The sequence below is a fragment of the Carassius carassius genome, chromosome 44, assembly GCF_963082965.1.
Source record: "Carassius carassius chromosome 44, fCarCar2.1, whole genome shotgun sequence".
NCBI classification, from domain to species: domain Eukaryota; kingdom Metazoa; phylum Chordata; class Actinopteri; order Cypriniformes; family Cyprinidae; genus Carassius; species Carassius carassius.
Genome location: NC_081798.1, coordinates 3,046,181 through 3,059,331, shown reverse-complemented (window position 1 = coordinate 3,059,331; position 13,151 = coordinate 3,046,181). Strand labels below are relative to the sequence as shown.

General features: G+C 37.4%; 2 protein-coding genes across 2 annotated transcripts; one reads left to right on the top strand and one right to left on the bottom strand.

Annotated features, from left to right (window-relative positions):
• Positions 1-225: 225 nt before the first annotated feature.
• Positions 226-2,874, top strand: LOC132126132 (UPF0669 protein C6orf120 homolog). Its single transcript, XM_059537203.1, has 2 exons — positions 226-369; positions 1,770-2,874. The coding sequence occupies exons 1-2, from the start codon at positions 238-240 to the stop codon at positions 2,364-2,366; spliced, it is 729 nt and encodes a 242-aa protein (XP_059393186.1). The 5' UTR covers positions 226-237; the 3' UTR covers positions 2,367-2,874.
• Positions 2,875-4,126: 1,252 nt separating this feature from the next.
• hyls1 (HYLS1 centriolar and ciliogenesis associated) lies at positions 4,127-12,778 on the bottom strand. Its single transcript, XM_059537801.1, has 12 exons — positions 12,629-12,778; positions 12,338-12,437; positions 12,097-12,213; positions 11,965-12,020; positions 11,661-11,890; positions 11,498-11,553; positions 7,878-8,038; positions 7,758-7,803; positions 7,608-7,671; positions 7,428-7,509; positions 4,503-4,529; positions 4,127-4,404 (listed from the first exon to the last, which is right to left on the bottom strand). The coding sequence occupies exons 1-12, from the start codon at positions 12,728-12,730 to the stop codon at positions 4,273-4,275; spliced, it is 1,173 nt and encodes a 390-aa protein (XP_059393784.1). The 5' UTR covers positions 12,731-12,778; the 3' UTR covers positions 4,127-4,272.
• Positions 12,779-13,151: the final 373 nt, after the last annotated feature.

Genomic DNA, 13,151 nt, shown 5'->3' with positions numbered 1-13,151 from the left:
ATAATTTTTCTTTGTGATAAAAAAAAAAAAAAAACAAGAAAAAGAAGGGGAAATCATATATTTGAACATTTTTATTAAAACAAGATATAAAAATAATAATAAATCAAAAGGGGAAAAATAAGATTAGCAGAACAATTCAGATATTTTTGTAGCTTTTTTTAGAAACATCATTTCAATCCAATGTTTCCATCGCATGCTCAGATGTTCTGCTGTCCTCCTGACCAACAGAGGGCGCGCATGCGCTTTATAACGCCATCGAGTCCCAGAGAGCAAGAGCGTCCAGTAGTCACCTCAACACCTGTAAGAGCGAATTCAAAATATAACGACGCCGATTGTCCTTTACCATGGAGGATTTTTGACAATGCACCGGTAACACAAAATAATTAATATCTGTCAACATATCAAAGCACCTGTGTTAATTACGAATTGTTCTTTTGTTCCAGTCTCAGTAAAACTACTGGTCTGTTAGCCAGCTAACGTGAGCTAAATAGCTCACTTATTCTTTAGTGCAGCCTTCAGGAATTAGAAGTCAATTTAGTTTAGAAACGAAGTGTGTTATAGTGTGTCACACTGAGTAACGTTAAATATTTTTATAGTCTATCATATATTTCAAAAATGAGTCTTTTGAAGCTAACTTGATGGGTGTCTGTTTATTTTTAAGCGCTTTACGTTCAGACATACTTTTGAATGACATATTTTAAGTAATTCTTGCACTTTCAGTTGTTTGTTTATGCACCAAAATTATTTGACTAATTTAGGACTGTCCATATGCCCCGATGCATCGCTTGGTGAAAGTATGTAGAGTTATATTCGAGTATTTTTTTCCTGGTTGGACTGTAACTTACATGACCATGTTTGTGGCTGATTGGAAATAGCGACAGAGATATTTTTAACAGCCTGCTGTCGCTCCAGATGTATGAAGTGTGTCCAATGAAGTCGTTTCACAGCTATGCAAGGTTTAGATTCAGAATTCATCTAGAGGAAGATTCTCCTGGCCATATGTCACAGTAAACTAAAAAAAAAACGAAAAACAAATTTAAAATATTATTTAAAATTATTTATTATTTAAAAAGAAAACAAAAGAAAAAGCATGAAAAAATATTTCTTTTCAATAGGAAACGCTACAGTATTTTCTAGTTAAATGTACTCCTTTAATCTTTGTTTTGTTTTGGTTTGTATCTGTGTAGTGTAATATCAGGTCCAGAGCACCACTGTTGAAAAATCTCAGTAAGAATGATCTGGTTTTGGAAATTCAAAGTATAAAAACATAATGAAAGATTTACAGTCAATTTTTTTTTCTCCAGGCCAGTCATTTTTGGCTGGGAAAACCACAAGGGTAAAAACTTGGGGATTTATTAAATGTTTTTTTTTTTTTTAACAAAAATAGTAATATTTTTGGGAAGTTGTAATACCTTGTGTGAGTAAAATCAGTAGGTTTTAAAATAAGTGTTTAGTGCAAAATATAAACATGTGTATGTATATTATACATAATACTAATGTAAGTGAACCAGTTTTAAAGTTTTGTTACATATTATTCTACCCTTCTGATCCAATCAGGGTGATGCAAGTTTTATTTTTTATTTTTTTATCTAATGCATCCCAATACTACTAAAATGTTTTAAGCAACACTTAGTTACTCCGTTTTCAGAACCTTTTTATCATTTAAAGAACCCGGTCAAAATTTGATGCAATCCGAATGCCCAATTTATTTATTTTTTTGAATATCTAAATCCAGATGATACTGAAATAATCTATATTTGTGATTGGAGGGAGGTTACAGATGTAGCTGGGGTCTGGCAGATGTGACCATGGTGCTGTGGTGCGGTGGTTTGTTGGTGCTGGCGGCCTTGTCCCGGGCCCTGGGCTCTCTGCAGCCTTCAGAGAAGCCCTCTGTGCCGGATGAATGGGTCCTGCTCCACGTCGTGCAGGGCCACATCAGTGCGGGAAACTACAGCTACCTGCGTCTCAACCACGAAGGATGCATTATCCTGTACATGCAAAGCCTTAAGGGAGATGCGGACCTCTACATCTCTGACAAGACGCCGCGGCCAAACTTTGATACCTACAAGCTTCAGTCGACCACCTGTGGCCAGGACGTGGTGGTCGTCCCGGGGGATTTTGTTAGGCCTGTTGGAATCGGGATCTACGGACATCCCTCCTACATGGAGAGTGAGTTTGAGATGAAGGTGTTTTATGACCAGACGGTACTTACAGAAGAGGAAATGGAGAAAAACTCTTACTCCTCGGGTGAGACTCCTGCTCAGTCTCAACACTCTCAGGGCCCTACAGACGTGATGGAAGAAGAGTCAATCCTGTGGACTATTCTAATTGGGATTCTTAAAATCATACTTGAAATTTTGTTTTGATTTTGATGTTCCAGCTGCCAAAATAACACCTTTGCCACAATTAAACATTCTTTCTCATTTAGATCAAATTAGCAGTTTTTTTCTCATCGTTTTGACAAAGAACTAGAAGTGCTTTGCCTTGAGTTTTGTTGTAATCTTCTGAGTTGCACCATTTCCACTCTGTAGGGAGTATGTCGAATTCATCCCAAATTTTAATATGCAAATTATAAATTTGTTTGTCAAATAAGATGGCATATCAACTCAATTGATTGTACTTGATTTGTCGAACACAAGTTCTCTTTTGACATTTTATTGGTGGAGTTAAAAAAAAAGGTTGCGTGGTGCATTTGTCTGTCTTTTACTGACTTGAGGATGTGAATTCTAGGTTTTAAACTGCACTATGCAATCACACAAAGGTCGTATGGCTGTGCCTGTTGTGAAGAAGAGTCTGTTGACTAATAAGCAGCAAAGAATCTTCTGCATCTGTAGTTGTAAGATACAAATAAAATAATCACTTATTTTTGAAAAAGTGCGCTGTGTCCAGCATTACTTATAATTGTGTTCAGTTCATTTTATTTAGCAAATAACAAGGTGGGATTTCCATTTTTTTAATGTCATTTTTAAATCATTTTAGAATGTGAGTACATACCTCTTGCTCTATATATTATAGTCTGTTTCAAATTAAAATTATAAAAATAAATGTAAAAAATAATGAAGCAAGCATTATTGTAAATGATTAACAAGTTAAATTTTTACAATGTATTATTAGTAATTTTATTACATTTTATTGTGTAATACCTGTAACACTTCATTCACAAAACTGTAAGTTAAAAAATTAATAAAATAATAATAGTATTTTCCACCCATTTCATTCTGTAATGTCTTTTTTTCCCCCTATTTTTTTTTAATTTTGGAATGGGCTCTTTTTATGCTTTATTTTCATTCAATGTAAATTAACTTTATAGGTTTAACTTTGACTCTGTGTCGTACTACATTGAGTCGCCAAGCCTGACTTTATAAGCACCCTTGTGCCTGTTTTCATGCAAACTACGAGCTTTTCCAACTAAATGCTGCTTTTATATGTGCAGGCGTCACTTATTTTGGCCTTGTTTTCCCAGAAAGGTTTACTTATTTTTTTGCATATGTTAAATAACTTATATTTTCTTTATTTTCTCTAATTAACCATTAGACTCCAGTAATGATGCTGAAAATTCAGCTTTGCTTATATTTAAAAATAGAAACCGTTATTTTAAATTGCAATATTATTTCACAAAATTATATATATTTTTTCTGTATTTTTGATCAAATAATTGATGAGCCTTGATGAGCATTAGAAGCATCATTAAAAAGCATTAAAATTTAAGAGCTAATGTATATGCCATTACCAACCTGATATACATGCTAGTTTCTTTAAGTAATTTCATTTTTTAGGTTTTAATTCCCTCAGAACATTCTTAAGGCGGCTGAAGATATGAAAACAGTGAATATCATTCCAGCTATAGGTAAACAATCAGACCACACTAAAAGCTGTAATGTGAAAGCATCCTTAACCAAACATAAGGGAATGAAACGTTTGCATTAAAGCTCTTTTATGATCTTAATATAGATGCATATTATCTCATTTTGCTTTTCCAGGTCTAAACGTCCACAGCTATTGAAACATGAGTCTGGTTCTCACTCTAGAAGCTGTAAAATTTCTTCTGTGGCACAATGTGCGTTACAGTCCCCTGTATCCCTTCAAACTCCCCTACAGTGACCTGCCATGAACACAGCACGCACTCCAACCTATTAAAATGTTTATTTCATAAAAACAATGATCTTGAGGTCTCATTTCACATGTACAATAGTGTAAAAAAAATCAACATCATGAATAAATAAAAGCATTAAGCATATAAAAAAATAAGGCATAGGTGGAAGATTCTCTGTATTAGGGATAGGAGATTTTTGGTGGGATAATGCCATGTGCTAAATCATGTCGGATCTCCCATCTTAGTGCAGATCGCTTCTTCTCTGTTGGAACCACATAATTGTTGGGGATATACGTCTTCTGAGGTCTCATCTATAGAGACAAGAAAAAGCACTCAGAATAAGAGAATCTAGGAAATAATTAGATATATATTTATATATATATATATATATATATATAATGAAACTTACTGGTGGAGGCTGATACATAAGTTGTTCCTGAAGATAAAAACAAAATTATATTTTTTTAATTAAAAGTAATCAAACTTTAATTTATATAACATTATATATTTACAGTGCCTTGCGAAAGTATTTGGCCCCCTTGAACTTAGCGACCTTTTGCCACATTTCAGGCTTCAAACATAAAGATATGAAACTGTAATTTTTTGTGAAGAATCAACAATAAGTGGGACACAATCATGAAGTGGAACGAAATTTACTGGATATTTAAAACTTTTTTAACAAATAAAAAACTGAAAAATTGGGCGTGCAAAATTATTTAGCCCCTTTACTTTCAGTGCAGCAAACTCTCTAGAAGTTCAGTGAGGATCTCTGAATGATCCAATGTTGACCTAAATGACTAATGATGATAAGTAGAATCCACCTGCACTGTGACAGAGGTCCATTTAAAGCACAGGGAGCATCATGAAAAACAAGGAACACACCAGGCAGGTCTGAGATACTGTTGTGGAGAAGTTTAAAGCCGGATTTGGATACAAAAAGATTTCCCAAGCTTTAAACATTCCAAGGAGCACTGTGCAAGCGATAATATTGAAATGGAAGGAGTATCAGACCACTGCAAATCTACCAAGACCTGGCCGTCCCTCTAAACTTTCAGCTCATACAAGGAGAAGACTGATCAGAGATGCAGCCAAGAGGGCCAAGATCACTCTGGATGAACTGCAGAGATCTACAGCTGAGGTGGGAGACTCTGTCCATAGGACAACAATCAGTCGTATACTGCACAATTCTGGCCTTTATGGAAGAGTGGCAAGAAGAAAGCCATTTCTTAAAGATATCCATAAAAAGTGTCATTTAAAGTTTGCCACAAGCCACCTGGGAGACACACCAAACATGTGGAAGAAGGTACTCTGGTCAGATGAAAACCAAAATCGAACTTTTTGGCAACAATGCAAAACGTTATGTTTGGTGTAAAAGCAACACAGCTCATCACCCCGAACACACCATCCCCACTGTCAAACATGGTGGTGGCAGCATCATGGTTTTGGCCTGCTTTTCTTCAGCAGGGACAGGGAAGATGGTTAAAATTGATGGGAAGATGGACGGAGCCAAATACAGGACCATTCTGGAAGAAAACCTGATGGGGTCTGCAAAAGACCTGAGACTGGGACGGAGATTTGTCTTCCAACAAGACAATGATCCAAAACATAAAGCAAAATCTACAATGGAATGGTTCACAAATAAACATATCCAGGTGTTAGAATGGCCAAGTCAAAGTCCAGACCTGAATCCAATCGAGAATCTGTGGAAAGAACTGAAAACTGCTGTTCACAAATGCTCTCCATCCAACCTCACTGAGCTCGAGCTGTTTTGCAAGGAGGAATGGGCAAAAATTTCAGTCTCTCGATGTGCAAAACTGATAGAGACATACCCCAAGCAACTTACAGCTGTAATCGCAGCAAAAGGTGGCGCTACAAAGTATTAACTTAAAGCTGAAGTAGGTAACTTTTGTAAAAATGTATTTGTGAAACCTGTCATTATGTCCTGACAGTAGAATATGAGACAGATAATCTGTGAAAAAATCAAGCTCCTCTGGCTCCTCCCAGTGGTCCTATTGCCATTTGCAGAAATTCGACCGCTCCCGGTAAGAAACAACCAATCAGAGCTGCGGTCCGTAACTTTTTTTGTGTTCAAGATTTACAAAATGTATATAATAAGCGAGTACACCATGAATCCATTTTCCAAACCGTGTTTTTAGCCTGTCCTGAATCACTAGGGTACATCTATAATAACTTAAGTGTTTATATTCAGACTATTTTACATTGCTTCGGGGGTACCGCGGTGGAGTAACCCGGTACCTTTGTGATTCTTCATAGACATAAACAGAGAGAAGTAGCTCCGGCTACAATGTTCTTCCGCAAGACGCAAGCAGTTCTGTTTATTAACCGCTAGAGCGTCAAAAGTTACGGACTGCAGCTTTAAGGGCCCAATTTTCCAGTTTTTTTATTTGTTAAAAAAAGTTTTAAATATCCAATAAATTTCGTTCCACTTCATGATTGTGTCCCACTTGTTGTTGATTCTTCACAAAAAATTACAGTTTTATATCTGTATGTTTGAAGCCTGAAATGTGGCAAAAGGTCGCAAAGTTCAAGGGGGCCAAATACTTTCGCAAGGCACTGTATATATATATGCTGCTCTGCAAAAGTAAACCATTTATGTTTATCACCAACCAAAAAATGGTTATTTTTATCTTTAGCTGTAGTGTGTCAATAGGAAATATCAGTTTACATTTCAAAACATTAATTTAGCCATTAAATGTAATAATCCAGTAAGATTTTTGTTTGCACAAGGAGTCAGTGCCCCACACAGAGATCTGATCTGGGGTGCGTTTCCCAAAAGCATAGTTGCTAACCTGTTAGCAACTTAGTTGGTTGGCAATAGGAAATTGTATTGCAACCAACAAAGTTGCTAACTTAAGTTAGCAACTATGGTTTTGGGAAACGCTCCCCTGATCATCATTAGTCTGTCTGAAATAATATGAAGAAACAGAACAAACTGAGACAGACTCAAATCTAGAAGAACTGTGACAACGTCTTCAAGATGCTTTAAGAAACCTACCTACTAAGCTACAGTAAAGACGCTTTCAGAAATAATGTCATAAATAGACTATTTATCAATTAACTTCTGTTAACTAAATCAAATCAACATTTGGTGTGGCCATCCTTTGCGTTTAAAACTGCTTTTTTCCCTAGAGAAGACTTGTGCATAGTTTTCAGGAAGCTTCGCAGAAAGGCTTTGGAAAGAGACATTTCCAAAGTTCTTCTGGATTGAGTCGTTCTCAGTTTCTTCATGTCATTCCAGACAGACTGTATGATGATCAGATCAGATTTCCGTGTGGAGCACCGGCTGTTGGGTTAGCAACATGATATATGATACCCTGATGGCCCAGTGCAGGTCCTTCCTGCTCTTCTCTCCTGGAGGTTTAAACATCTCCCAGTCCTGCTTATACTGGAAATACCTGATGAAGGTAAACATCCAAATGCATTCAGAACAACAAAAAGATCAGAGTCCTGAATCATTTATTTCATTCATGAAGGTTACAGAAGTATGCCATACTTTGCCACTGGATCGGTTTTCTTCAAGTTCCTTGTGTGAGGATGATCAAACACTGGCCGTATAACTGTGAAGAGAAGAAGCATGTTAACTGACATCCCAAGATCAAAGAAACAGGCATCAACTGAAACTAGACTTGAAAATGTGACTTACATGACTTTGGACGTGGTCGGATATCGCTTTCACTGTGTGAACGTGTCTGTGGAATGGATAAATGCATGTTTAAACTCAAAACGGTTTAAGACTGGTCTGTGTGAAAGTGTCTGTACTGACCATGCCTTTGATGTATTCTTGGAAAGCACTCGGTGGTTCCTCCGTCACGGAGCTGGATCTGTCCGTATAGCTGGCGCCTGCTTCACTCTCCGAGTCGTAGTGCACACGAGATGCACCAATCCGCATTCGGTCCAAACGCTCCTCCAGCTCACTAACTGTACCTATAAAACAAGTATATGATTACACACATCTTAAACATACCAAATCAATAACAATGTCTATAATGATTTCTATTTCAAATGAATGCTGTTCCTTTAAACTTTTTTTCCATGTAAACATTATGAAAAAAGTATCATGGTTTCCACAAAATAAATAAACAAGCAGCAAAACTGTTTACAACCGATAATAATAATAAAAAAGGTTTTAAAAAATCTGTATATTCTGATTTCTGAATGACCATATGATGCTAAAGACTGGAGTAATGATGCTGAAAATTCAGAAGATTTTCAAATATATGAATTTTTTTTATTTTAATTGTAATAATATTTCACATGTATTATTGGCCAAGTAAATGCAGCCTTGGCTAATATAAGAGACTTCTTCCAAAAACAAAACAAGACTACTTTAAAACTAGAATTTTACCAACCCCACACTTTAATAGTCAAATTTTTTATATATATATATTTCTTATGCATGGATAAAAGATAAATACAGGTGTTTCTTCTGTTTCCTCCACAGCCATACCTAAAAACTACAAAATAATTAATTCCCTTTAAGCAGTGTAACACACCGAGGCAGCCAGTATGAGCTCGGACTCTTTTCTCCTTTCTTCTCTTCTTGCTGTCATCACAATCATCATTGTACTGTTTCTCCTCGGGGCTCTTTTGAACTATGCCTCTCCTGTGCCTCAAATTAAAGGGGTGGTCAAGCATGTCCCAGCCTTCACTGATATACAACACATTCTCAGAACCTCCATCTCGAGTTCCAGAGTCGTTCTCTGTGGGACTCTGGTGCTGCTCGGTTTGATCAGGAGACCGACGGCCATCATCTTCATCAGTGCAGACGGTTACATCGCGACTACCATCCGGTGATTCAGCAGGAGCTCGTCCATCAGATGTTTCTAATGCTTGACTATCTCTGAACCATGCCGGACTGCTGTCAGCCTCGTAATCACGAGCATCTAAGACCGATTGGCTCTCTTCTTCTAATCCACCCAGTGTGCAGTCGTCTCTATAATCCACTTCCTCTGGGTCTCCTTCTTTAGGCGAGTCTGGTCTGTATGTGCCGTAACCAGAAGTTAACACGCTTGCCGCAGGGCTGCCCAGACTTTCATGAAAATCCTCAACATAAATGTCTCTAGTTTCCTTCGTCTGCTGTTCATCACTGCACTCTTGCTCCCAAGCAGGCATCATGTTATCATTCTCTTCCTCTTCTTTCTGTGAATGGCCACTGGCTATTGTTACATAGTCGTCATCACTTGCCCATGACTTCCTGTCCTGGTCACAAGCCTTCTTCTCCTCAACAGGTTTATTGAAAAACCACTCACTCTCATCTTCTTGCTCACTGCCCCCTTTTGATACTTCATCATCCTCTTCACAGAGTTTCACTTCTTCCATCCAATTATCACATTCATCTGCTCCAGGCGTGCTCTTTCCAATCTCAATCTCTTCGTCATATTCATTTCCACAATTCCTCTCATCGCTTTTTTCCTCTGTACTGTCTTTTTGCTCTTCTTCCTCATTGTTAGGTGCTCTCTGTTTGCTATTCTCTAATCCCTCGCTCTCTTCTTTCACCAAAGATTTATAGCCATCTATTTTTTCCTCAGTGCCTTCACCATCTTCCTCCTGTTCCCCTGAACAATGTCTATTTTCCTCTCCACCTCCACTTGTGTTCTCTTGCTTGGTGAAGCTCTCTTTCTTTTCCTCACACTCTGATAATTCACCTGGACACTTTTCTTCACTTTTTGAGTCTTCTTTTGAAAAAGATTGCTCTTCTTGACTCTCCTTCAAACTCTCCTGATCTTCTTCGCCCTCTGAATCATCACTTTGGGCTTTTGTCTCTTTAATTTCCTCAGCGTTTTCTTTCTCCTCCTCACTCCTATCCTCTTCCTCCTCACCTTCTTCAGACTCTTCCTCTTCCTTTTTATTCCCTTCCCCCTGTTCACACAGCTCAAATTCTTCTTCCTCTTCAAGCTCTTTTCCTTTTACCTCCTCTTCACTTTCTTCTGCGTCCTCCTCTTCCTCTTTTTCATTTCCTGTCTGTTGTTCACACAGCTCTTCTTTCTCATCTCGACTTCCTGCTTCCTCCTCTCCACTTTCATTATCCTCCTTTTCACATTCTTCCTCCTCCTCTTCACTTTCTTCCTCCTCCTCTTCACTTTCTTCCTCCTCCTCTTCACTTTCTTCCTCCTCCTCTTCACTTTCTTCCTCCTCCTCTTCACTTTCTTCCTCCTCCTCTTCACTTTCTTCCTCCTCCTCTTCACTTTCTTCCTTCTCTTCTTGCCGTGTTCTTGTTATCTCTATGCTGTTTTTATTTTCATCATCTATGAAACATTCTCTCTCTACTTCTCTCTCATCTTCCTCAGGATATTTCTCCTTCCCCGGCTCATTCTCATTCACCCTCTTCTTTCTATCACCTCCCATTAAAAAGCTTTCTTTGACATTCTTATTGTCTTCTTCAGGCTCTCTCTCATTCGTTCTGTTTTCTTTCTTAACACAGTCCCTGTCTTCCCCTTCACTTTCCTGATCTGTCCAGAAGGAGGAAGAGGACAGAGATCCTTCATCGTCCTTGCTTTCATTTTCCCAACGGCTGTCAAAAGCTTTATACATCCTGAGGTAGATGGACAGATCTCTTCTTTAGCCCTCAGTTAGAAAATGAACTTCTGAGCCGATGCAGATGGCTGAGAGGGAGGGGGACTGTAACTAAGAAGATTACTGGTAAGAACTGTACTTTGATCATGCAGCTTATTGCGCCAAATGGTGTATAGGAGGTTTCACTGCATGTAAATACAATGCATGGCTATGTTCGGAAAAGAACACTACCATACCTCATTTCAGAATATAATATGAATGCTACTGTTCAAATTTTGAGTCAGTAATTTTTTATTTATTTATTTTTAAATAAAATCAATCCTTTATATTTTATTCAGAGAATCTAAAGTGTTTCCATAAAAGTATGAAGCTGTACAACTGTTTTCAACATTGTTCACCACCAAATTAGCATAACAGAATGATTTCTGAAGGATCATGTGACACTGAAGACTAGTGCAATGATGCTAAAAAATTAGCTTTGCCATTACAGGAATTTTTTTTTACATTAAATTAGTAACTCTGTCATTTTAAACAAAAAATATTTCCCAATATTACTGTTTTTATAGAATTTTATCAAAAAAAAAAAAAAAGAGGTAAAATACAGCCTAATGAAGTCTTTGAAAAGTATTGTATATTATACACAGCAAGCAGTTTTTTCTGTAAACATAGAATGTCCTAGAAACTTGGTTCTGTAGCTGCATTATGATGACATTATATAAAAATTATGCAAAATGCTACTTTTGCAAGATGCATTTTATTTCACATTCTATTTTTTAATGGTTATCCAGTATAAACATTGCAGCATTTAGATAAGATGTTTATTACTATTCCGTTATCAACAATATCATAAAACATAACCACAGGACTTACCAGAATCTTCACTGTGCGTGGACTCATCACAGACTTGAGACCGACCTTGATGCTTCCTATACAATGAGATTTCAGATAATGATGTCTGTTTGCATGTTTATTGCATGGATGATGATTTTGTACTTCTTAACTATCAAATGAAGAAATGTATTTGTGTCCTTACCTTAACACTTTCCTTTTAATCACAGGCTTTAAATGAACCTGATGTTCTCTGTCGGGACTCGTTGTCTCACTACCATCCAAAACTGAGTGAAATATTTCAGGAGGCCCTGTCTCTGTCTCCAGCCTGTTGGGTGCCGTGGAGGGCCGAGCTGGTATTTGAGCAACTGTGTGCCTTGAATATGAATCATAGTAGTCTCCATGATCGTCCTCATTAAACGTGGAGGAGAAAATCTAGGTATGGAAAACATACATTTTGTGCACATTGTTATAAATGATTATGTGTTTAAGGTGCATAAAACTCATACCTCTCTGTGTTTCCCTGCTGAGCTGGCGTTGAAGAGGCTGATGTGGTTCAACTGAACTGAGGAAGAAACACATATTTAGCAGTAGGTCGGTTAAGCATGTTCATAAATGCATGAAGCAGGGGTGATACTCACCCTTTTCTTTAATAAGAGCAGGTGGACTTCTGCTGGAGCTGCTGTGAGATGTTGGAGAAGTCCAGTCAGTGGAGCTGTGGCTCTTTGACTTTTCATGAAGAATCAGCTGATCTAGATCTGATGGAGGTTTATAACAGGACAGGACAGCACTACTTTAAGGCAACCTATGTGACCTCACATGAAAATAAAATGCTACATGAATGCACCGATGAAGCTGAAACGGTTCAAAATATTATCCCACCTCTCTTGAATTCCCGCAGTCTTTGTCTGGGAATATTTCTGTATCCAAGAGCAGCCAACTGCTGCTGGATCTCCTCCTCAGAAAAGTCTAGACTCTCCATCTTTTATTGACAAAATAAACGGTATCAGTAAAATAACGTTCCGTCGTATTCCTCAAGAGAAAACGTCTATCTGTTAAGTGTAAACAAATCTCGACAAAATATTTCTTTCTCACTGAAAGCAACGTTCAGAGTGTAGAATGCTGTTGTGGACACATATAAAACGAAAACATTAAGGAAGTTTTTTTCCTCACCTTTAAAGGGTCAGTTTGGTAACTGTTGTCTTCAGTACCAGGACAACAGCGTCGGTTTCTATTTTCAAAATACAAAGACACAAGAGTAAGAAACCGCGTCATCAACCGCTTAAAGCGCCCTCTGGCGTATGGGAGATTTTTTTCTTATTCTTTTTTGTGCCGTCTACCGATTATTTATTGATTGAATAATAATCAATAATACATACATACAAATTATTTTAGGCGATTACTGGTCCCTGGCAAATAAACATAAATTCTGTTATAACACATGAGATCTCGTTTAAACGGTTTAAGTAGCTTTCATCTTCACGTCATTTTAATTTCCATTATAGTTACAAGGGAATTTAGCTGTGTTTACCATATTTAAAAATAAATAAATAAAATGTATAAAAAAATTTATTTACTAACACTGAATCAGCTTTAAATATGACCCTGCATTGATAGGGTGTATTGTTTACGTGCGGTACCCACAGCAGGTATCCCGAGCCTGAGCCACGCCCATTTTACGCAAACATTATACTCT

What these genes read in the sequence shown, in the direction of transcription:
- LOC132126132 (XM_059537203.1), top strand. Translation starts at nt 238, where the DNA reads ATGCGCTTTATAACGCCATCGAGTCCCAGAGAGCAAGAGCGTCCAGTA. An exon ending in GGATTTTTGACAATGCACCG is followed by an intron (nt 370 to 1,769) that starts GTAACACAAAAT and finishes TTGTGATTGGAG; the next exon opens with GGAGGTTACAGATGTAGCTG.
- hyls1 (XM_059537801.1), bottom strand. Translation starts at nt 12,730, where the DNA reads ATGACGCGGTTTCTTACTCTTGTGTCTTTGTATTTTGAAAATAGAAAC. An exon ending in CCGACCACGTCCAAAGTCAT is followed by an intron (nt 7,672 to 7,757) that starts GTAAGTCACATT and finishes TTCTCTTCACAG; the next exon opens with TTATACGGCCAGTGTTTGAT. An exon ending in AAAACCGATCCAGTGGCAAA is followed by an intron (nt 7,510 to 7,607) that starts GTATGGCATACT and finishes TACCTTCATCAG; the next exon opens with GTATTTCCAGTATAAGCAGG.